This window comes from Leucoraja erinacea, chromosome 20 (genome assembly GCF_028641065.1).
Source record: "Leucoraja erinacea ecotype New England chromosome 20, Leri_hhj_1, whole genome shotgun sequence".
Taxonomy (NCBI): Eukaryota; Metazoa; Chordata; class Chondrichthyes; order Rajiformes; family Rajidae; genus Leucoraja; species Leucoraja erinaceus.
This window is the reverse complement of record NC_073396.1, coordinates 11,167,588-11,193,279: the sequence shown is the minus strand read 5'-3', so window position 1 is coordinate 11,193,279 and position 25,692 is coordinate 11,167,588. Positions and strand designations below refer to the sequence as shown.

Sequence of the window (25,692 nt, the reverse complement as noted above, 5' to 3'; positions counted from 1 at the left end):
CTACTATTAATGGAACCTGATGGCCTGAAGGTCTGGTCAAATAACATGTCTGATTTCAGTTGATGGTAACCAAAATAAAAAGCTTCATTGTTCAGGTTCCACTTTCTGAGCACAAGGGAAAAGATGAGTAGCTAATTACAAGGTTTTGGTCTAAAACAGGATATTATCATTGCCTTACTCCACACAGGTTGCTAACTCTCACTGCGGTGCAGTCCTTAAGACAGCATTCATTGGTTATTTCTTCACTGCCAGGGTTTCATTATTTGTGCAAGTGCTATTCAATACAGGACAAAATGCCACATATGCATGCACGCATGCAAATCAAACACACACTTCCAACAATTATATAGCAATATGGAGTGGGAACTCCATGTGTTCTCTTCTGTCCCAGTAGTGATATGTTGACTAGAAATCAGCTAATTAATCCCAGATTAAACTGATGGTTTCCTGCTACGTAAAGAATCAGTCATACTTTGGATCCCAAATTCTTAGTTTGGTAAATAAAGTAACGTACTTTCAAAGTTAGAATGGATTAGTGCAGTAGGCTTTTTTTTTTTTTAGGCGTATATACTTTACGGCTTTATTTTCTACATGCTAAATACAAGTTCCAACTCACCCCATCTACAAGGTCCAAATCAGCACGTAATTGGCTTTGTATAGAATGAAGCTTAGGTAAAGGAAGCTTGTCTATGTCCCCAAAGTTTCTAAGAAGGGGAAAGTTTGGAGAATGACATAAAGCATCGAAATCCTCTTGAAGCTTTTTTAGCTGTTTATCCACTTCTTCCTTCTGTTGTATTACTACTTGCCGGTCGGTATCAGCCACTTTCCCCCTTTCTTTGGCTTCCTGAGCTTCCTTTTGCCACGCATCACATGCCTGATTACAGAAACAATGTCATAAAACAAGCAGAGGAAGAAAAACACAACTCTAATGAACTTTAATTCATCCTCAAAAGCAACTGTATTTTTGAAAAATGCTGTATCCACAGCCCAACACGAATTCATGATCTTTCCATTCAATCTGGGATTGGAGAAGCAACATTTCACTAATTGAATTATTGGCTGAAGCAAAGAACTACCAATGCAAAGTTCTAAGTGAGACACTTGCAGAAACACTAATGTAAAGTCAATCTCTGGTGTGATGGTATCAATGAGAATGGTTGTTCAGTTATTGTCATTTAACTGTTCAGTTATAGCCATTTGGCTACATGGTTTGTTACAAAGGATACCAAATTTTAGTTTATTACATGGAATCACGCAATAGCAACAGCACACATCCATGATCACAACTTAACAGATAAGCTAGATTGAGAAGACATTATGACTCGCATAAAACCCATGCAAGTCTCTCTTAAGTATGAGCCATCCCACCACTGACAACATTTCTACATTCTCTTCCCACCATTCAGGCAAATCAAACACATTCATTACTAAATGTGCAATCTCATGACTTATTTCCTAGTAATTTGCAGCATTTATCCATTATCTGGTTGGAAGGAGAGCGCTAAAGAACTTGTTCCAAAGATTTGGAAATGCATGCCTACCCCCTTCACACCCACCTGCTTCACTTGCTGCCAAGAGTCTTCCCACTGTTTGATCTTCCGTTTTGCCTCCTCAAGTTCTCTCCGCACTCTGGTGAGCTCACTGTTGCTAGAGCCAGCAGTGGTGGTTGTGGCACTACTACTGAATACAGGGGATGGACTGGGAGAGAAATTACCACTAACAAAATGATCCCAGATGCTTCCAGAAACACCATTCAAACCTAATGGAAGGAAAACAGATTTCAAATGCACAATTCAATGGGGAAAGAGGGACAATAAGATAACATGCAGGTTCTGATACTGGTGCCCCATCATCCACAAAACATGGCTCTGAAGGAAAATCAGCATGGCAGTAAAAGCTTCCTGCATTCATTCTCTACATTGCTAATAATATTAATGTGGCTAATTTGCCTAATTTCTTTGTATTAAAGGCATTGTACCGTTTTGTCCTATTGAAGTCACAATCCAGTGCTATGCCCTCTCACCCAGTACTGCACTCTCAAGCTCCTTAACCCAGTTCTGTGCTCTATTTCTCCCTTCATCCAATTCCATGACTCAAGTATCAACATTAGCCAAATTTGAGAGAGTGTTTCTACCATAAGTCTAAGTCAGCAGGAGGACAGGTACCAGTATGCAGAAGAAAAAGTGAGGAACAAGTGACATAAGGGAGTGGAAGTGGCAGTTTGAATGACAGTGGGAAGTAGGAGTGTCTTGAGGTTCGAGCAAATTAAATGAGTCTACTGAGAAGATAATCAAGGGTTTAGAAAGAATGTATAATGCACAAAGTGAGCTGCAGGCATAAATAGAGATGCGAGAAATGTGGTGCTGCAACAATAATTGACACAGGGCTTGGAAAACAAAAAGTAGAATAGGACATTTTAGAATTATAGATACAGATATGCAGAAAAGCAAGCAAGGTGATACCATTGAAACATAATTATAGAAGAGTTGTCACAATAACGCTGTCAGGAGAGAGGGGTCACCCTTGAGCGAGTCAACGATGAGTTAAGGAAGAGGACACAATGAAGCTTTTAGGGATATTCTGTAAATGGCAAATCGTGAGAGGAAGCTAAAGGAAATCACCAGAACAGATTGATGTGCATGTAAAGATATCACAAATCTTCAATTACCAAGGCAGAGTAAAGGAGGAGTTACTAAGATTTGTTCAAGAGAACCTTCTTGATCCGTAGTTTTTTTTACCTTATATAGTGTATTGGTGGATCTATTTCCACGGAATTCATGGCTAGCCATGTGGACGTGTGACTATAAACAATATCAAAGGCTTAAATTATTTCTTACCCCCTCTCAATCTAAATCATAACTTGAATGGAGGAGGGCTAACCAAGGGGGAAATCTGGCCAAGTTCATGTGGCAATCTCGCCAAGTTCATGTGGCAGATATAACGGGAATGGAAAATAAAATTGTTAAAGAGGTGCTTCGAGAAGAGGTTACTTACATTCCCACAAAGGTCAAAGCTAGGGGAACCAAAGCCAGAGCTCCCTGGATGACAAAGGAGGCAGAACATAGAGAATAAAACAAAAAAAGGTGTATGATACAAATTATTTGAAGGATTTAAGTGAGAACTGGGCAGAACACAGCAAATTGAAAGAGGTAAAAAGGAAAGTAAGATGGACAATTGTAAATCACAGGAAAATAATGCCAGTTGACATAAAAGTCAGTAAGTCTTAAGCAGATGAAGGGCATAAAGGTCAGGACAACTTATGCAATGACACAGCGGCAAAGCAGAAATAATTAAAGATATATCAGTGCCGGAACAATGAGAGGCAGAGATTCAAAGGTTTCAGAGCAAGCTGTTCTCACAAAGAAAATGGGTGAGACTTCAAAATCTGGTGTCCCTGGATGAATGTGCACATAGAATATGTAGGAAGGAACTGCAGATGCTAGTTTAAACCAAAGATAGACAAAAAGCTATAGTAACTCAATGGATCAAACAGCATCTCTCGGGAAAAGGAACAGGTGACATTCGGGCCTTCTTTGGTCGGAGTCAGACATATATATCTCTTGTGTCGTCCCCCCCCCCCCAACCGAGTCTCTATCACTCGTTTCTCTTTCCCCTGACTCTCAGTCTAAAAGGTCTCAACCCAAAACATCTCGTATACCTTTTCTCCTGAGATGCTGTCTAACTCGCTGAGTTACTCCAGCTTTTTGTGCACATAGAATATATGGATTGGCAGCAGGAGCAAGGCAATTGGCCTCTTAAGCCTGCTCTGCCAATCAATAAGATCACAGTTGATCTGATAGCAATCTCAATTATATAATTCTACCAATACCTAGTAACCTTATTGCCTCTTGCTTGTCAATAATCTATCCATCTCTGCCTTAAAAGTATTTGAACACTGCTTCCATCATTTGAGGGAGAGTTCCAAAACTTAAACCTCAGAAAAAAATGGTGCTTCATCTGGCTTGCTTGTGCAAATAAAGACCTCTAGTTCTACATTATCTTACTACAGGAAACATCCTCTTCCACATCCACCTCACCAAGTTCCCTCATGATGGTGTATCTTGCTGTAATTTCCATATCCTCCGAGTTACAGAGTTGTGACAGGTGAAGAGTGAGAAGTGAAATATAAGAGAAATATGAAGTGACTTATTTTGGCAGAAAGACATTAGAGATAATGTAGACTAAAAGCACAGGTTTAAAGGAGTGCAGGAACCCAAAATCCTTGAAGGTGGTAGGACACATTCAGGGAGGGATTGAAGTATATCAGATCCTGGAATGAAACAAAAAAAAAATGCTGGAAACACACAGCAGGTCAGACAGCATTTGTGGAAAGAGAAACCGTTAATGTTGTCGGTCAGGAGACTTCAATTCACTTTTTCTTTCCACGAATGCTGCCCAGATAAGCATTTTCTGGTTTTATGGCAGATTGCCAATTTTTATTAAAATTTTCACATGGGATCCTGGAATTCATAGAGGCATGCAGCAGGAAAGTATATTGGGTCATCATAAAATACCAGTATCCAATATAATTATTGTCACCACACTTTACGAAGCACACACAGGCCTAAAATGATATGGAAGAGATGTGCTAGAATGGTCTCACGAAAAAAAGATTTCAGTTGTAAGATTAGACTGAGGAAAATGGGATCCTACTTGAAGCAAAGTTTAAAAGGAATTTTGACAAATATGAACAGACGCATGATAAACGTAGAGAGGGCAAATGGGGAGAAGCGGGAACAATCAGCAGATGTTTAGAGAAGCAGGTGACATCAATTCAAAGTGACACCAAGGACGATGCGAGGAGTTTTCCTTCAATATACACTAGAGTATGTTTATGATTGGGAGCTCACCACTTGTGAGGATGGTGGTAATCAGGGTTTTCAAAGAAACCTTTATAGGGATCTGACGTACAATATTTTTCCATATCTATGAGAAAAGAACAGGGCAGAAGGACTGAATAGATTACTCTATGAGAAAATTAGGACATAATGGGGAAATTGCCACCACCACTGCAGGAACAATTCTGTGATTTTATAGACTATGATAACACGTATGCTGACATTACAAGGACCCAAGATCTAAATGCATGCTGATTTACACAGGATGTCATGGTTTGGTCCTCAAAGACTGTTTCAGTACATTACACAAGAAAGCATTATTTGATAAGACCACAAATAATGAATAACAAGTATTACTGAAAAAATGCAAGAACTATTCTAAATATATTGGTAGATTTAAAACCATTAAAGTCAAAATGCATAAAAGAGATGCAGGAAATGTTACAATAACTTACCCAAGGAACTGTGCGAGGAAGCTGAAGTACCTAGGAGAGTATGCTCAGATTTTGATTGCTGCTGCTGCTGTGGAGCCATGCTGGATGAAAGGAAAGATTGGGAAAGGGAACCAAGTGGAGAGGCAGATAAGGAGGACGAAGAATGCAAAGAAGAAGAACGAGCTAGAGATCCTGGAATATTTACAGGAGCCGAACTGCCCAATAGTCTCTGACCTGTGAATGCAAAATAAATGTATTGGAAAAAAATAATTTCAACGATGTCAGGGAGATACAGTACATTACAAAAGTTAATGCTTCCAACGAGCATTGTTATTTGATCTATGGCATAAGCCGCTCAGTGTTCAGTTAAGAATTGGAGTGCATGAGCACAACTATTTTGCCACTTTAACAGCTAATTAGGAATAGCCGGCATGGCTTTGTACACAACAGGTCTCACTAACTTGGTGAGGTTTTTGAGATGATGAAAAAGAATGATGCAGGGAGGTCAGTGGATGTTGTATACATTGGATTTTTAGTAAAGCGCTTGATAAGGTCCCTCGTGGTTGGCTGATCCAGAAGATTAAGATGTACTGCATTCACAATGACTTGGTTGTATGGATTCAGAACTGTCTTAGTCATGGAAGACAAGGATTTGTGATGGAAGGTATTCTTGCTGGAGTCTGCGACCAGTGGAATTCTGCACGGATCTGTATTAGGATCTCTGCTGTTTGTGATACATATAAATGACCTGGATGTAAATGTAGATGTGTTGGTGAGAGATGAAATTACTTTTCAGTGGTTACCTTTTAATCCTATGTCACTACTATCTTGATCCTCTAATTCTTTATCAAGAGATGCAACATTTACGTCACCAAAATGAAGATCTAAAGCAGAACCTAAGGGAGGAAAAGAAATTGGTGGTTAAATGAGTCAAATCAGAAATCATAGAGACTTAAATGTGGAAATGTTGGAGCTACATTCTTAGTTCAGCCCCCCCCCCCCCCCCCCCCCCCCCTCCCTCTGCTATGGAACTTGCCAATCTCACTGCATCTTGGATCCTCTAATTTTTGCTTTGTCAAGAGATGCAACATTTACGTCACCAAAATGAAGATCTAAAGCAGAACCTAAGGGAGGAAAAGAAATTCGGTTAAATGAGTCAAATCAGAAAATCATAGAGACAAGATAAATGTGGAAATGTTGGAGCTCACATTCTATAGTTGAAAATAAGAAATAAGACATAAGAAAAATCCACTCCCCTCCCTCCCTCTGCTAATGGAACTTGCCAATCTCACTGCGAGTCTGAGAGTGGATACCACCGGAACTCTGCAATGATTTTGCTCTGTTGTCGGGACATTGATTGGGAAATGAGAAACTTCAAATATTAGATGAAACCTCAAAATGTTTAAAGAACATGAGTGATAAAGAGCCAAAGTCACAAATTACTGCCGATACTAAATTCGCATGGTGGTTTCATAGTTAAGAGCACAATTTTTTTGGTCTTTATTCATTTGTTAGATGAACATTTTAAATGCCAAAAAATTCAAATCGGCCATGTACTGCAAAATCAAACAGAAACCATACCATTTAAATAATGAAAATTCAATCAAAATAAATTTCACTCAGATGAGAAGGAAGTGATATTATCAGCTGTCAGTTGGACAAATTAGGACATGGAAATTTGCCAAAGATATTTCTCAATTCCTGTTTAATCACATTTAATTACATAAGTTGGTTTAAACGCGATTGAGAAATATATTTTGAAAATAAATGTCCTAATAACTGACATAAGAAAATCCTTAGCTTGCATCTCGGAAATCTGTACAAACTTGATAGTTTATCATATTGGAAATGAAGCTTCAGGGCGTTTTGACTTTGCATGTTAAAACCAACCTGGAATTAGGCTTTTGAACTTTTACTGAACAAAAATTCTCATCTAACAAATGAATAAAAGGAATCAGTTACTTTGGTGAAAGTAGCGCGATATTGACTGGACTTTAAATATCCTCGGCAACAATGGAGACTTCCGTTGGAAAAAACCTTAGCCAATTTAGCTCTTGCTATCTTTTTTTTTCCTGTAGATCAAGGAAGGAGTCACAGTAAAAGCTCAGCCGTTTTCTATGTTTTTAACGGGTGGGAAAATGCGATTTTTCCCATCCACTAACATGTACCGGGACCCGGATGTGTCCTCCACCTGAGAAGTTTGGTCACGTGGGTGCGGAGCCACGCTCCTGTGACCTTTAGTGAAATCACCCTATAGCTCAGAGGGAGATCAAGGAAGGAGTCACAGGGCAGAACACTAGTAAACTGCTACCTCACTGCTCCAGCGGCCCAGGTTCAATTATCTGGTGCTGTGTGTGTGAGATTTGCACTTTTTCCATGTGACTGCACAAGTTTCCCTAGATCGCAAAGACGTACGGGCTAGCAAGTTAATTCACCAAGGTAAATTATCCCTACTACATAGCTGAGTAGCAAAGTTTGTGGGCGGGGAGGAGTGATGATGAAAATGGGGAAAGAATAATAGTGTAAATGAGTGCTTGGTCTGTACAACAAATTTTCATCAAATAACCACCTACATCCTTTTAGAATAGGGAGTGATATAAAACATGACCCAAATAGAGAAGAGACCAACTTCATGAGCCTACAATCTTTCTAGTTGAGACAAATAAATTCAGAATAGGACGGGGAACAAAACCAGCACCTTCATTTATTTTTTAAACTTAATTTTTGACATCGGGATGATGCTGGCAGAATTTATTTCCCCAATCATAATTACCTTCTAAAGGAGTGGTGAATTCCTTCTTAACTGAATGGTTTGTTGGTGAGTTCAGAGGGCATGTAAGAGTCAGTCAAGTAGAGTGGGTCTGGTTGGATATTTGGGTCAGATGTGTGAGGATGGAAGATCTCTTTCCCTGAAGGACATCAATGAGGCAGATAGTTTTTTTTTTTAATTGACAATTCAGTATCTTACATGGTGATCATTAACTAAAGGTGGGTTTTCTTTTCCTTGCACAAATTCCAGATTATTGGATTAATTTAAATTCCACAGCTGCCACGTTGAGATTTGAATGCTCGCCTCAGGCAATTGCTAAACAGTTAAATTGTCTCCATATTTATATCCATTTTCTATACGGTTCCTAACCCAAGATCAGAGTTGATTGGAGGCGGGGCAAATAGGGCTGCAAGGGATGTTGAGATAATGGAGGGAAAGAAACATTAACTGCGCCACAATAAAGGTAAAACCATTTACGGAATTTCAGAATCAAAAGCTAAATGAACCCTTAATTGCCCACTGTATTTCCACTGGTACCAACAAAAAAAAACTGGTTACTGGTTAGCACGCAACGAAAGCTTTTCACTGTACGCATGACAATAAACTAAACTAAACTAAAAAAGACTTTCAACAGCTTCAGATTAAAGTTTTTTGGTTTATTCTAGACCAGTGATAGAAATTAAAGTCATGGTAACAGTCATCAAAGAACACAGCTGATAATTACCATTCCCACGCCAGGTTTTTAATAACTAGACATTGCACTAGGTCAATTAGTGCATTTAAAATATATGAACGGGTACAATCAGGGTCCCAATGATCATCTGTGCCATTTATAATGAAAAAATATCATCCGTTAGCCGCGTACGACGTCACGATGGGATCCCGGAAATAGCGATTTTCAAAAAAAAAAAAATAAAAAATAAATCAGTTTTAATCAAATTCCATTTTCATTCACAGCTAACATTGTGTTAGGATATTTTAAAGGAAAAATGTGGTTTTCATTGAGAATTTCTTTTTTTTTTTGAATCGTGATTTTCATTGTGGGGAGTGAGTGTAGGGGAGGAGGGCGGGGGGGGGAGGGTGGGGGGGGAGGGAGAGGAGGGGGGCAGTGGGGGAAGGTAGGGAGTGGGGATAGAGGGAAAGGAGGGCAGTGGGGAAGATGAGGAAGGAGAGTGGAAGGTGGGATAGGGAGGAGGTGAGGAGTGGGGGACAGGAGGATAGAGGGAGAGGAGGGGAGAGGGGTTATGAAGGGAGGGCGGGAGTGATTGAGTGTCGTGGAAAGGAGAGGGAGGGAGAGGTGAGGGAGGGAGTGAGGAGAGGGGAAAGAAGAGGGAGGGTGAAGAGGAGGGGGAGGAAGTGCTGGGGGATGAGGGGGAATGGAAGAGGATAGAGGTAGGAAGAGGGATGGCGAGGTAATGGAGGAGGGGAAGGGGTAAAGGGAGGAGGAGAAGGGGTGAAGGGAGGGAGGGAGTGAGGGGAGGAGGAAGCAGAGGAGTGTTGGTGGAGGGTGGGGAGAGGGAGGATAATGGAGGAGGGGAATAGGGGACTGAAGAGGAAGAGTGAGATGTGTTCACATTGATCTTATTTTTTTTACAAGTTATTGACATTTTGAACTTCAAAAACATCGCAATCGCGCTCCCACTTGTCTGCCGCGCCCGCGCTGTTGGGGGAGGGTTGCCGTGACTCGCGTCAAAACGGGAACCCGTTAGCCGCACCTGCAGAGTTGGGGGCTATGGGTCAGTGGTGGAATATTGCCTTGGGCGACAGGCCCAACGGGTCCACACCTGGTCTAGTGTTACATAAAGGACTGAATCAGCATCAATTCTATGTTATATTACAGTAAAATACCCAGACGAAAAAAAATGTTCAAATACCTTCGAGCAAACTGGGGTTGCTGACTATCAAATGTAATTAATTATTTCTAGCCATTATCCAGAGGCATCACTGGTGCATATTTGCAAGCATGATGCCCACCCTCCTGCTATCTCACCTACATCATGTTTATTTATTCAGATGTTTCAACAGCGAGTGCTGCAGGCCTACCACATACTGCATATTATGTCCCGTTTCACTCTACACACACCAAGTACAGTCCCCCCCATCTGTGACTTACACCGGGCCTTCCCCTTCAAACCACAAAGGCCTAATGTAGCAGCGCAAACAGCACTGGCACATTAGCTAACTCAGTCACTCACTCTTCAGTACAACATTTTTGATGCAAAAATAAAATATCAAGATTTAATATGAAACTTCACATTAATAATGTTTGACCAAAAACCAACACTTTCCTATATTTAAAATAATCTTTAAATATGTGGCTTGTTTGCAGAGTTCTAAACCTAATCTATTTATGTTATAGAACAGGTTACATTCTTTCCTCAATCAACCATCTACACTTATCTATTTAAGCACTGTTCACGACACTTCCTTCCAAGCCAAGACATTCAGACAGAATTATCCTTATCCTCATCGTGAATTTTCTTCAAATATCCATAAACTACGAGAAAATCTTATCCAGCAACATAATACATTATAATGGATGTGACTGCAACAGACCTTGGCAGTGGACACTGCGGGAACTTATGAATTCTTACAGTAAATATGCCCTCACCTCGGCGGAGTAAGCTGTTCAGGACTCGTGCTGGCCTTCTGACTGCTGAGTCACTCTGCACCAGCTTCTGATCCACACCCATTTCCAGTCAGACACACCACTCCCTCCCTCTTCACAAACTGACTAATCAAAGCAATTTGCATCACGTGCGCTCTGCAACCTAACAGCATTAAAAGCAACCCGACACCTCCAAGGAGGTAGCTGGCTGCATTAGCAACAACTTCATTTAACACTCTAATTACCAAGCATGGTTGCAATTGCTACATCGATTGAGCAGCTTATAAATAAAAAAGGTTCAATGCATTAGTATAGACGGGTAAATCCTAATATACACTAATTCAACTAATAAATACAACTAGTTAATTAGATCAGATGACTAGACAGACCATGTGTTGTAGTCACAAAATATGGGAACTGGTAAGTAAAAAGTGACCATATCTGCAGTAAATGTTGGCTGCTTGAGGAATTTTGCCTCAAGATCAATGAGCAGGACACTGATGAATACTGCGACACATCAGGGGGGGCCTAAAGTTACTTTGACACTCAATTTCAAGGAGCAGTCACCAGCTATTAGATTAACTACCTTGAAGTTGATGAATTGTCAGGGACAAGTCTTTGTGTGCAGAAAAAGCAGGGAGAGGATTCCTGAGGAGTCTCAGCCCTTACCCTTGTCCAACAAGGTTCTTGTTCCCTATCAAGACCAGGTTAGGACTGCAAAGAAAATGTGCAAGCTGTCCGTAATACCACGGCGCAGGGAGCCATTCAAATGGGGGAAAGAAAAGAGAAATGCAGCAGTGACAGGAGATAACATAAGGGAATAGACACTGTTTTTTGCAGCAAAGACAAAATTCTTCCTCATTATGTAAAATTAAATCTAAAATATGTGTGTGTGTGTGTGTCTTATCTTTTCTATCTCTTTTACTAAAACTCTGTTCTTGACCGGTTTCGGCTTTCTGTGCTGCGGTTTCCGAGAGTACGCCGCCACCTACGGCCTCATTTTTGGCCACCTCGCTCAGAGCCCCCCTCCGCCACGTGTGTGCCGAGGATTTTTCCCGTAGATGAAAATTGACAGATATTAATATTTTTACAACATTCCCCATTCTCTCTGCTGCCCCTGCTGGAGGGAGGGGGAGCGACTATAAAACCAGGAAGTGGTGTGCCTCAATCAGTCTCTGCAAGTGGTGTGCCTCAATCAGAGATTTCAGTGACGCTGACAAATGTCTACAGCACTGTGAGTACCCTTAATTTGGTTTGAAAATGAAAATATGATTAGAGGTTAAAAAAAAGCACTGCCTGCAAATGGTTGTTTGGGTTTGGGTTGAAGTAAAAAGGCACTCTCTCTCTCTCTACTCCCCCCCCCTCCCTATAAAACTCCTCTCTTGGATGTGGAGTGCATTTGTGTATTTTGTGACTGCGATTCACATCCCCTCCCCAACACCCACACGTAGGGAGAACAGACCCAACGGTCTGCACTTGGTTTAGTATATATAAAAACTCTGATCTTGGATGTGGATGTATTTGTGTATTTTTCTGCGATTCACATCTCCTCAAACACAATGAGCTAACGGTAAATTTTTACATATTCCGGTGGAGATTTACCTCATGATCTCAAAAATCGCCTCATCTAAAAATTTGATTCATTATTTGTTGAGTTTTTTTATTAAAATTGTTCACAAATCTGAGATTTTTTAAAGCTAACGAGCTGATGACGTCACAGTGGCTCTGCTCCTCGCAGCCAGCTGCTCAGAGTTTTCAACGCACCGCCTCTGGGCACTGTTTTCCAGGGGCTGCGAGTTACGTAACCCCCCCCTCCTGACTTGCAGTCATTTTGTCGCCTCCCGCTCGCAGGCGATTTGCACTCAGTCGGCCGTCCGCAGCGCCTCGCCCCGCCCGCAGCCCAGCCGCCCTCCCCCTCAGCAGGGCTCTGGATTGAAGCCGCTGAACACGCAGTAATTTGGTTGGGCCTCCAAGGGTTTCAGAGGCCCAGAGAGCTGCCGAGGACCACCGCCCGCTCGCCGAGTTCAAGTCCGCCCTCTCTCCCCCACTTCACCTCCTTCCTCCCTCCCCTCTCTCCCCCTCCCTTCTCTTCCCCCTCCGCTCTCTCCCCCTGCCCCCACTCCCTCTCCGCCACACTCTCTCTGTCCCTCAAGATAGGGCGGGGATGAGGTAAAAGGAGCCAATGAATAACATTAATATATCAAGGGGGGGGTGTGTGTGAATGTTTCTCAAGCGTTTGGAATTTTCTACCCCAGAATTACAGTGGTGCAGTCACTGAATATATTCAAGGCAGAGATTGGCATACATTTAAAGTACAAAATAATCAAGTATGGAGAGAGTATGAATAAATGTTGTTAAAGCCAACAAAGAGTCATGGTCGTTGGCAAAACAGGCAGGAAGGCGTTCACTGGCTCTACTCCTTATTATGTTCCAGCAGAGTTTGCTGTACACGGCGAGAAAGTTACTGAAGTTCAGTCAATACTATATCAATATCCGACAATTCAATACAATCAGATGAAAAATCATTCTCTTGTAATAACAGATTTTGACTACCACAAATCACTTTCAGGGTTTTGTAAAAACAACATCAGTTTATGTTATAATCAGCACTTACCAATTACTGATTCTACTGTATTGCTAGCAGGGTAAAATGGGACTGCTTTGGCATTCATTGTTGATAAAGTGGAGGGAGATGAAGTATCAGATCCAATACTAGATGCCAAACTAGATGTTATACTGCTTGCTAGTGGATTTACCACTGAAAATACATTTAAAAGATTCTGCAAGGAACAAACATTTGATTAGAACATATTTAACAAATGTTTTTTACCAACAGCATTTACTAACAGCTCCATTGAAAATAAAGCATAATGTTAAACCAATAAAATCCATTACATTCAGTTTTTTTGAAACAGTTCAGGAACAGTTGGATTGGCTGGGCTCATTTCCACTTGGGGATTAAAAGAGCAATAAGAGACTTCATTGAAGCAATATGGAACGCAAGGGAAAAATCAGGATCTGCTAACAATTTGCTTTTCTTGCTAGCATACAGGAAAACTGCTCTGACAAAGATTCCTCGACCTGAAACATTAACTGTTTCTCTTCCTGCAGATGTGGTCTGACTGCTGAGTGTTTCCAGCATTTTCTGATTTTATTTGAGATCCCAAAGGTTCTTGAAAAAGTAAAGGTGGAGAGGATGTTTGGGAGACGATAGAAGTCGGGTCACTGTTTAAAAATAAGGAACCATTCATTTAACACATAGATGAGGCAACTTTGTCTTTCCTTTCTAGAGGGTTGTGTGTTTAGGGGAATCTTCTTGAAAAGAGCAGTGGAAGAGTTTTCAAATATTTTTAAGGCAGGGGTAGATAAATTCTTGATGAGCAATGTTTTGAAAGGTTACCAGAGGTAGACAGGACTACAGAATTGAGGTTAAAATCAGATTAGCCACGATCTTAAATTGTGATTGGCTCAAGGAATTCAAACCTAATTCTAATCCATGTAGTTGCATGGAATATGGACAGGCCACGTGAATAGATATATAGAGGGATTGGTTCACCAGATGGACCTCGCGGGGTTGGCAGGTTGGTCGTACGAGTACAGATTAAGCAGTCTGAATCATGTTCAGAAAAATGAGTAATAATATCAGAAACACATATTTTGTTTTGTACATGGATCACTAGGGTATATGCCAATGTGTTGTTTTCCCAGTCTGGGGTGCCTGGAAGTAATGTTAATGTTAATATTTTTTTGGATATCAAGGGAATCTAGGGGTATCAGATTAATGAAGAAAAGGTTTGCAGAGGTGACAAAAGTCTGCCAATCATTTGAATGGTTGAGCAAAATTTAAAAAATGGCAGGTACCTCCATTATACAAGCAGAGTTCATAAAACACTTGGTGTCATCCTTGCAGAATTAAAATCTCAAGCAGCATTGTGAAAATTCATAAACTACACTGGGATAAAATTTTCTAAGGAAAAAAAATCGACAGTTGGATGATTTCCATGTTAAAAAAAATTCACCAACTCACTAACCCCTACCGCAACTGCTCATTTTGGAAGATAGACAAGATCAGGGCTGGCTGAGACAGTGCTCATAAGATTGACTACTTGAGGGTTGCCAGTTATCGAGACTGTGGGGATGAAAAGGTGGCAGTGGATAGTTAGAATTATTGCAACTCTTGCTGGTTTCCAGTGCGAATATTCAATAAATGCATTATTAGTAAAATTAAAATAAGTTTACCGCTTAGATAAATGTAGATGAAATGTTTTTTTAAATTGGAAAATGTCCAATCAAAATCTCAAAGAGTAAGGTGACTGCAATGGCTATGTAAACACTAAATTAAATTGAAACAAATATATTTGACACTCTTGTGATGGCCACTCATTTTTATGCACTTGATGGCAAGCCAACAAAGAACATTGTTAATAAGACCCAACTAATTTTTGGTAAATCATTGAAGTTGAAAATTAGCTTTAAATTTCTCTCACTCACCTGTTTACTATCATGCTCATTCAATTTCTGGTTATTTTCTAGTGTTTGGCTCTTATGTTGCTTTGCCTGCGAGTAAACAAACTAACTTAAGCATTTCTGTTTCAACTAAAATATCTCATTCTTTCACTGATATCTGCTTTCATCAGTACTTGATACTCCTTCCCCACTCTTGTTATAGTTCAGCAACCGTGCATGCTAATCGTCTCTGGAAAGGGTAGTTTTGCAGTAATCATTTCAGTAAACAAATGGAAGATATTAGCACTATTACTTCACAATGCGACTAGCAAGCATCTAAAATTACTACACTAATCTTACTGCATCCACTTATGTGCACGCAACACATGTAAAGAGTCGGGGGAGAAATTAACAACACCTTTCAAACTTTCTGGATTGCCTATTGATCCATAAATGTTTCCATTTATCTGAAAAATAAAGTTAATCTGAGATCTCAACTGCTCTTAGCCTTCAGTTTGCCTGCTCACAGGCAACCTATAAGCTCTTGTTTTTTTGGTGCAAGATGAAAAATCCTGGTGCGTGTATTAGACAAAGGTACTGCTCTAAATAATGACGGCTTCTTAAGTGGAATTGTTATGGTGGAAGTAGGGTTATGGCAGACAGAGCAAATCTGATTTACTGTGCAATTCCTAGCTATTTGGATAGATGTCAGCATTTAGATGGACTACAGTGCAGATCAATCTACTGCTCACTGCAGGAATATCTATGATGCACAGGAATGTTAAAATGAGCAGATTGTTGCAGAGAAACAACAAAAGATTGTTGCCGAAACATAGAAACAAGCAACTGCAGATGTTTAACTGCAGAGGTTTAAAAAATAGGATAAAATGCTGGAGTAACTCAGTGGGTCAGGCAGCATCTCTGGAGAACATGGATGGGTGACAGTTCGGGTCAGGGCCCTTCTTCAGGCTGACAAAACATTATTGTCAATGCATACTGTTTAAAACTTTTCTTCAAATCACCATCAGTGTCCCCAAAACATCTGGGGATCTTTGTTCAGAGTTGAACTCGCCACTAAACAAGTTCCATGATCTTGTAACATTTAAGTGAAAGACACTATACCTTTGCAAGTCCATATAACTGAGACTTAAATGATCAAATGCTTACATTTAAAATGAAGGGTTAAAATAGCTCTAATCTGTCAAATCATAGGCAAGAAACATGTTGCACTTTATGGAATTGTAGAGCGTAGAAATTGAATGGGCTTAGCTGGGGTGACCAGCCTTTATTGCAGTCTCCAATTGTCCGGCAGATAATTGTTGGGAACCAGAGCAGCCATTGTGATAAAGATACCAAGTTCCACGATTTTGATTGAAATAAAAAAATCGATTAATTTCCAGATCATGATATTGTACAGGTGTCAAGGGTTATGGGGAGAAGGCAGGAAAATGGGATTAGGAGGCAAAGATCAACCATGTTTGAATGGTGGAATGGACTCGATGGGCCGAAACATACTCCTATAACTTGTGAACGTACTACTTGAAGGAGAATTTGAGTTTGTGTTTCTATGCATTTCATTCACTGGTCCTTCCAAGAAGTAAAGGTTGCTATCAAAGAAGGCTAAATGAGTTGTTGGATGCATGTTGCAGCAGCAACATAGTGCAGCTGAAATGCAATGATGATGGATGGAATTAATGTTTAGAATGGAAGATAGATATCTATCAGTCTGGATGTTTTCAATTTTGAGATGTTGTGGGAACTTGTTGTATTCACATGACTGACACAGTTAATCTTTCTCATCTTTGGTAGCTCAGGATGATGAACTTTCTGGAAATAGTTTTGGGCTCACACTCCAGTCGCTTGTTATTTATCTCTTCAAATCTGAATGTTGCCCAGCTGCACAAAGCCAAGGCTTGTACCATTTTATGAGAATTTATGGATAAAACTGTGGCTTCCATTAAACAGTCATGGATAAAGTAGTTGAGTGTTAGCTGGGCAATGACCTTTCAACAATGCACAGTAGTTTAAATAACTGGTTTCCAATAACCAAAATCATATTTTATGCTATATATGAACAATGCAGCGTTTTCCCTTGCTTCCCATTCACATCAATATTACTAAGGCTCTTTGCTGCCACTCTTTCTCAAATGTTGCCTTGATGTCAAGGGCAGTTAGTTTTATCTTGTCCCAGAGAATTAAGTACTTTTGTCCACGATTGGACCAACATTGTAATGATGACAGAACTAAGAGTTCCTGATGGACTCAAATTTGAACACCTGTTAATAGGTTACTGCAAACACAAAATGGGAAAAAACAAGATTGGAAAATGATTAATCCTTAACCCCATTCATAATGCAGATATTTTTTGTGTAAAAGTTACCTGATCTTCTCGTTCAAAGCCCGGTGCTTTTGGATACGTAGATGTTGGTGATGAAACACTTGATGTTGCAGCATCTGAACATAAACTACTGTTAGTAAAATATTTGCATCCACTTAGTGGCCCAACAGGATACAATGAACTGTTACTACCTGAACTTGACGTAACCGTAGGGCTGCTTGATGATGAAACCTGGATTGGGAAAACCATACAAAACAAAATAAACACACAATTTGTGCATAACTAAGTCATTTACCAACATGTTGACAGACACATTAAAATAACTTAAGTGCACTTTTCAATTCAGAAAAAAATCTTTGGTTACATGGAAAGGGTAAAAAAGTGGCCCCAAGAACTAGAATCTACAACTAGAGGGCATGGCTTTAAGGCGATGGAGGAGAAATTTAAGGGAGATCAAAGGAGTATGTTTTTCCCCACGAAGGGTGGTGAATATTTGGAACGATCTGTTGGAGACATATTATTATATTTAAAAAGACATTTGAATTGGTACCTGGATTGGAAAGGAGTAGAGGGATACAGGTTTCTGCAGGAAAAAGGGATTATTGCTGATACGCATAATAGTCTGCGTGGAAAAAGTAGGGCACATGGATCCACTTTGTGGTTTATGTCTCTATGATTCCATGAAAAGATATTCCTCTTATTGTTTCACACAGTTGGATAAACTATGATAGCACACTTATCATGCCAGAGCCTGCGAGCAGGATAGTCTCTGCTGCTTATGGATGTACATATACCAACTCGTATGAACTCTCTCATACCCATCACCCTGTGCTTATAAAAATTCACAGCAGTAGCCAACTCAAATAGCTAATGGGAAACAGGTTACTTGCATACAATGGCTGGTAGGTAGTTCCCATGAAAGATCTTCCAGTGTGGTGTAGACTAATTGTAGTAAGAGCAGAACTAACACAAGTTTTTTTCCCCTCCAAACACATTTACCATGCAACTATCCTCAAACACTATACAAAAAGTTGGATCCTTTTGACACCTTAAAGCAACGTGTCCATGTATGAAAACAAAGGATATATTTAAACAAGAGAAGGCTAATTATTTTATAATTAGTATTCTAATAATTGCTATTCATTTTCAGGAAGTTACAATTACGAAAGTAAAAATGAATAATTCAAATTTCAGCCAGGAGAGATGACAAAGTGTGCTCGTACATTTTCCTATCAACCATTCACAAAGCTCTCAATGAAACGTTTTAACAACAATAGTAACACATTTAAGTATCTTGGGTAAGTCAATGCTGCAATGCTTTTACATCCCCATAAGTGAAGATATAAATGGCAGAATAGACAGTTTGATTACAACACGAGACGACATTAGGAAGACTTCTCACATTTCCTATCTGTCCATTATTGCTGGTTGGATTAATACTTGTGCTCCATTCATTTGTAGATCCAAGACTTTCTGTAGAATAAAGCCGAGGGCCTTGCTTGGGCTGAGCACCTGCCACAGCTCCTGCCTGCATCATTGAGGCTACCTGATTCATGATCTGCACTTCCTCAGTAGAGGGTATCCCTACAAGTAAAAATGATCAAAATTCATAATGAAACACATGCCTCGCCCAATAAAAGAGCATTACCCAAATAAATAACCACTTAAGAAAAGATTTCAAGATTCTAATAAATTAAAATTTGTAAGTGGAGACAATTAATGCTCTCCTCAATAGTTTATGACATCCACAACTGGATTGTGTCTACACTAATACATCCCATCCATCAAGGACTGCCATAATATTTCTAAAACTCTATACTTGTTTTATCTTCCTGAAATCAAATGACCTTAAGCAAACCAAGTCTTCAAGCTTGCAACCTGTGAATTGAAGAGAGATAATGAGGAAGGTAGGGGTTGTACATGACTCGTGGTGATCATTGGATTTTCCCGACAAGTCTTCCTGACAAGTTTTGATCCTTTTCGATTGTACTTTATTGACACGTGGTACTGTGAAATTATACCCTCTATTAAATCTCTTCTTTGGCCTCTCTGCATCCATCAGTGGAAATTGTTGTAGTATTTCAAATGTAATATGATTTCCCATCTCTGAAATGACCTTGTGCATCTACAAAAAGTCGTTTTCGCTTGTTGTATGAAGGCAAGTACAAAACTGCATTATGGCCCAATTACAGTCTTAATAAAAACTTAACTGGATACGTTATGAATTTTCATATTGCTAAAGAAGTATTTGAATCCACAGAACCTGTTGCTTTTTTTCCTTTTCAGATCTTTCCATTTGGCATCAACAAATGGGATTAGAGTTCTGATGGAAATCTGCAACCTTAAACAGGAACTTTCTCGTCGACCAAGATATTTCTGATATTTAGGTAATTCTAGCATTTTTTTGTAAATATTTCATATTTACTTTTACGACAAAGAATTCCTGACCACAAATTGTCCCTAGTGTGTTGGATAAAATTAGTGTATGGGTGATTGCTGGTCAGTGCAGACTCCCTGGGCCAAAGGGGCTGTTTCCACAGTATATCTCTAAAATAAATGGCTTAAGAAATACTTAGCTCACCAAATATTTTACAAATAATCCAAGGAAGAACAAATGCTTCCAATGAATTCATTTATTTTCAGGCCACTGAAAATTATTAGCTACAACTTGTATTTTAAAGATGGAGCTAGCTGTCATTATTTAACTATGCCGATCTAGACACTTGCAATCTCCATCTAAAATTAACCATTTAACATTTTTGGCCTCTACTGGTGTTCAAGACACATTAATAGTTACCCTATTTGCTCTTTCTTGTACAAATGCCTCTATCAATTCCTTACCATATTTAAGAGCAGCTTAAAGATTGTAGTCTGCAGTTCTGTAGTCTCTTCTTCAATTTCCTTCATAGTGGTTAAAAATAATTATGTTTTGAATATGAAATGGTTGGTTTCAGAAAAAGCTCAAAATTAGCACCTCTGGATAACCACAACTCAGAAAATATATATATTTTATTATTGCATTTGGTGACATTTACAAATTGAAATCAATTATGCTTCAATAAGCAACTGTGCACTACTGTGCAACATCACAAGAATGACCCAAAAAGCCTCAGAAAATGAGGATTCCCAATGTGAAAAACAAAGATTGTCAACTTACGTTCAACATGTGCAAACGCACAGAAAGGCCCACGAGGGCAGTATCCTGTCTGTCGCATATCGTTGCATTTTGTAGATTTGTAGATCTAGAGAATTATGGAAAATAAGTTAATTCAAAGAAAATTATTCTCTAGCACCCACAGCCGCAAATCACTACAGAGAGTGGTGAAGGCGGCACAGCACATCACTGGCAACTGTCTCCCAGCCATTCAGGACATTTTCCACAGGTGGTGCCTGCGGAAGGCACAGCATCATCAAGGACCACAGCCACCCAGCATGCAGACTGTTCTCCTTGATACCGTCAGGCAGACGATACAGGAGCATGGCCACCAGACAGACCTAAGAACAGTTTTTACCATCAGGCCATCAAGCTTCTGAACTCATAAACACATCATATATGATTATTTTATTTATTATTGTCTTTTACCTACCAATGTCACTTTTATCTTTTTTTTAATCTTATTTTTTATCCTTGTAATATCATTGCTGAGGTGACCCGTTGTCTTGTCAAACCCATTTCATTGTACCGTTGACCCTGTGTTAAACTACATATGGCAAATAAAAACTGAACTGAAGCTCTAATTGTGCTCACCTGCAACCTTCAGTTTTTAAATCATCTTATCTCTTGCCCAGTCTCAAACAAGTTTTGTAAAGATTAGCTTTCTCAAAGTGAATGGTAGTTTCTGGTGACATACAGTGAATCGTAGGACGCTGGTCAGTGCTGTTGAGCAAAGAGCCCTAGGAGTACAAGTACAGAGTTCCTTGAAAGAGGCAAGTAACTACGTACTTGTAGACAAGATGATGAAGGCAACATATGACATGCTTGTCTTCATCAGCTGACCCACCGAGTGCATGCATGTCTTGTTGCAGGCGTATCAAAAGTTAATTAGACCGCATTTGGAGTTTTGTGAGAAGTTCTGGTTGCCACACTGCAGGAAAGATGTGATTAAGCTAAAGAGGGCACAGAAAAGATTCCAATAATAAACGGCATTCTGTGAGGCAGCACAACCTCCCATCTGATCTCATTGCTGATATTAAATTTTACATGAACATAAAAACCCACCAAACTCTGGAATAAGAATTTAGCTTAGTTGTACCTATTTTGAAAATACCTTTCAGAAGTATGTACCTTTCAACAGTGTCAAAATTAAAGAATGGGGGTGGGGATGCAGATTCCCAGCACAATACAATTTTATGGATTGCTATTTTAAGAAGAGAAAGTTAGTGAGCATCTTTTCGGGAGGTATCTGATGGCGGGAAGGAGTACATGCATTTAAATAGCTCTTCCCATTTTTGTTTTCCAACGTTTTTCTGAAAACAAAGAAAACAAAGAAAAAGAAAGAACACTTTTGAATTGTTGATGTTTTTAAAATACGGAATAATAACAACTATTTTCTATAACCAAAACGCAACAAGATATTGGCCAGATAATCTTCTCTTTTGGTGATAGTCAAGGAATAAAAGTTGGCCACTGTTTGGATGCTTGACTTAACTGTGGTACCAAAATAGTAACGTTGTTACACATCATTTTTGTTTCAATCAATTACAAGTTGTGTCTGTCCCCTTGAGCTCCTTGTATAGTGGCCTGAACAAGATTTATTAGTTGCAAGATACAAATTTAAAGATTATGCGGCAGTCATTTAAACCAGGCGCACGCACACAAACAACTTTTCAAAGTGCAGTGAATTTCTTCCCCACTGTGCTATGGAAGTTAGATTATTTAAACTACTTAAAGTTGGTAAATTATTGAAAAATGGAGAATAGAGGGCACAGAAGAGAAGATGAGGCCTGGAGCACTTCAGCAGTATATATTGAAGGGAGGGAAGGAATGAGGGGCTGAATAGTTTATTCCTGTTGTTGCCTTGATGAATGGATTTTTCTATGCAACTCTATCTACATTTTTGGGAATGAAGTTATTTGAAGCCATCATTACACTTCAAAAGAAAAATCAGATGGCAAGAGTCAACAAACACCAATAATGTTTAATCTATTCGCACATAATACAGCCTTACCTCTGGATGGAACTGTTGCTCTGTGCGAGAGTGACAATATTGACAATTATCCCCACTCTCACATTTTGTGGGTTCTCCCCATTCATCCCCATGTTTGACATTAGGACAAGGAGTTGACCTAAAATGTGAATCAAGGCAGGTTTATTCTGCAGGGTATGGAATAGGAATATTGCAATCTGTATGATGTTCAATACATTAATATAACTCAGTTTATCAGGATTGGCAATAACCAATTATATGAAGTGAATACCAAGGAGAGGCGAGATAGCAGGTACATATGTAATTTTGAAGTAGCATCACACAAACAAACAACACACAATGATATGACATTTTAATTGCTGCTCTGGCTTAATGATATATTTTGGTAAAAAGATCTCCCTGAAAGCTTTTAGCGACAAGACTGAAACAACAGATCTAGTAATTTATTTCAAAGAGCAAACCAAAAAGAAAAGTCTTATGTTTTCTGCTATAAACGGGCTATTACTGCAAGCAGACCCTTACCATACAGTCTGATTAGTCCTCACTCCAAGGCTCCCTGTGCTACAATCACGCATTCATCCTCACCGATTAAATTTCTTTGCAACTCCAATTTCTTTGCATTACCCAACCTTATCCATGTCCCCTTTTGCTTATCTCCAACTGATGCAATCCCTTTTAAAGTTCTTAAAATTCACATTTTTCATGAAGCTCTTTGGTAGTTGTAACAACCTCGTTATGAATTCTAATTCACTTGTTTATTTGCGATAATTGCTCCCACAAGTGGTTCAAATCACTTCTTTCAGATGTTAACCCTATTTGCTGGTATCCATAGCAGGTCCCGGGATGCAGGAATTGTAATTCCTTGTGACCAACTTCAAGAAAATTGGCTTTTACAATGAAAACTGCTGTGAGAAGTACCTTCAAGAGTCAAGAGAACTAAGAGCGTTTGATTGTCATATGTCCCAGATGGAATAATGAAATTCTTACTTGCTGCAGCACCACAGAATACGTAAACATAGTACACTATTCAGGAGTCATTGAACAAGGTGGACTATCACCACCATTTCGCCATAAAACATGTGATGTACAATAAATGCTAGCTTCATCAGCTCATATCTACAGAAAATGACGTTATCCACAAACACAATATCCAAACTATTAACAAAACAAAAAACGCTGAAAAAAGCTCAACAGGCCAGGCAGAGTCCAGAAATGAGAAATAATTAACATTTTCTCAGACATGCCTGTAATTCTTTAAATTGTTTATCATTAAATATGAACTAGAGAGTCATAGAGTGATACAGTGCGGAAACAGGCCCTTCGGCCCAACTTGCCCTCACCGGCCAACATGTCCCAGCTACACTAGTCCGACCAGCCAGCATTTAGTCCATATCCCTCCAAACCTGTCCTATCCATGTACCTGTCTAACTGTTTCATAAATGCTGGGATGGTCCCTGCCTCAACTACCTCCTCTGGCAGCTTGTTCCATACATCCATCACCTTTTATGAAAAGGTTACCCCTCAGATCCCTATCAATTCTTTTCCCCTTCACCTTAAACCTATGTCCTCTGGTCCTTGATTCACCTACTCTGGGTAAGAGACGCTGTGCATCTACCCAATCTATTCCTCTCAGGATCTTATACACCTCTAAGATCACTCCTCATCCTCCTGCACTACAAGGAATGGAGTCCCAGCCTACTCAACCTCTGCCAATAGTTCAGACCCTCTAGTCCTGGCAACATCCTTATAAATCTTTTCTGTACCCTTTCCAGCTTGACAATATCTTTCCTACAACATGGTTCCCAGAACTGAACATAATACTCATACAACTGCCACATGACCTCCCAACTTCGATGCTCAATACTCAGGCTGATGAAGGCCAATGTTCCAAAAGCCTTTTAGACCACCCGATCTACCTGCGACTCCACTTTCAGGGAACAATGTACCTGCACTCCTAGATACCTGTGGTCTACAACACTCCAGAGCCCTAACATTCAATGTGTAGGTCCTGCCCATGCAAGACTTCCCAAAATGCAGCACCTCACATTTTCCTGCATTAAATTCCATCAACCATTCCTCAGCTCACTTGGCCAATTGATCAAGATCCTGCTGCATTTTTTCACAACAATCTTCATTATCTGCCACTACCCACATTTGTATAATCTGCAAATTTGCTAATCTTAGCGTGTATGTTATCATCCAAATCATTGATATACATGACAAATAGTAATAAGCCCAGCACCGAACCCCGAGGCATATCACTAGTCACAGGCCTCCAGTCCAAGGAGTCACCTTCCACCATTGCCCTCTGCTTCCTTCCATGAAGCCAATTTTCTATCCATTGAGCTATCTGTCCTTCGATCCCATGCAATCTAACCTTCCAGAGCAGCCTACCATGAGGAACCTTGTCAAATGCTTAACTGAAGTCCATATACACAACAGCTACAGCTCTGCCCTCATTGACCTTTTTGGTCACATCTTCAAAAACCTCAATCAGATTTGTGACACGTGACCTCCCACGTACAAAACCATGCTGATTCAGCCCATGTCCGTCTAAATGAACTGTTGTTTCAGCTCTAGCTTTTCTGAAATTATTGCTATACTGGGTTCATTATGTAATGAGGGTCAAGTAACTACTTAACACTAAAATGAGCTGGAGCTAAAGTGGGATCACAGTTTGAGACAATGCAAAAAGACTACTTTCATTAGATTATTTTTATCATTATAAGTTTTGAATACATTCAGAGGTATGGACTGCTTCATTGTAATAAGCCTATATCCATTGCAACTTTGTACAGGGAAGTGCAAGGAGGGAATCAGATATATTCCTATCACCAAATGTGGCTAAGGGGATCAGGGGGTATGGAGAGAAGGCAGGTACGGGATACTGAGTTGGATGATCAGCCATGATCATATTGAATGGCGGTGCAGGCTCGAAGGGCCGAATGGCCTACTCCTGCACCTAATTTCTATGTTTCTATGTTTCTAAATTTAATTAATTAATTCCTAGTTTCTAGAAAAGATTACTTTGAGACTTTCCTTTCCTCATTTCTACAGATTTTAAACCTAAACTATATTGAGTGTCCTCTTTCATCTTACACTTTTCAAACT

The 25,692-nt window shown here is 39.7% G+C and overlaps 1 protein-coding gene across 5 annotated transcripts in view; it reads right to left on the bottom strand.

Annotated features, from left to right (window-relative positions):
• Positions 1-25,692, bottom strand: part of unkl (unk like zinc finger) — a 69,589-nt gene that overhangs the window by 8,010 nt on the left and 35,887 nt on the right. For 2 of the 5 annotated variants that reach the window (XM_055651249.1, XM_055651252.1), the window contains exons 6-16: positions 22,603-22,720; positions 20,592-20,676; positions 18,837-19,018; positions 17,626-17,665; positions 17,477-17,550; positions 15,142-15,207; positions 13,265-13,430; positions 6,076-6,168; positions 5,294-5,506; positions 1,557-1,759; positions 617-874 (exon numbers count right to left, since the gene is read on the bottom strand). In XM_055651249.1, the coding sequence (XP_055507224.1) occupies positions 617-874; positions 1,557-1,759; positions 5,294-5,506; positions 6,076-6,168; positions 13,265-13,430; positions 15,142-15,207; positions 17,477-17,550; positions 17,626-17,665; positions 18,837-19,018; positions 20,592-20,676; positions 22,603-22,720 (1,498 nt within the window). Of the gene's footprint in view, positions 1-616; positions 875-1,556; positions 1,760-5,293; positions 5,507-6,075; positions 6,169-10,653; positions 11,540-13,264; positions 13,431-15,141; positions 15,208-17,476; positions 17,666-18,836; positions 19,019-20,591; positions 20,677-22,602; positions 22,721-25,692 lie in introns of those variants that run through there. The other 3 variants (XM_055651248.1, XM_055651250.1, XM_055651253.1) reach the window with 3 other exon arrangements.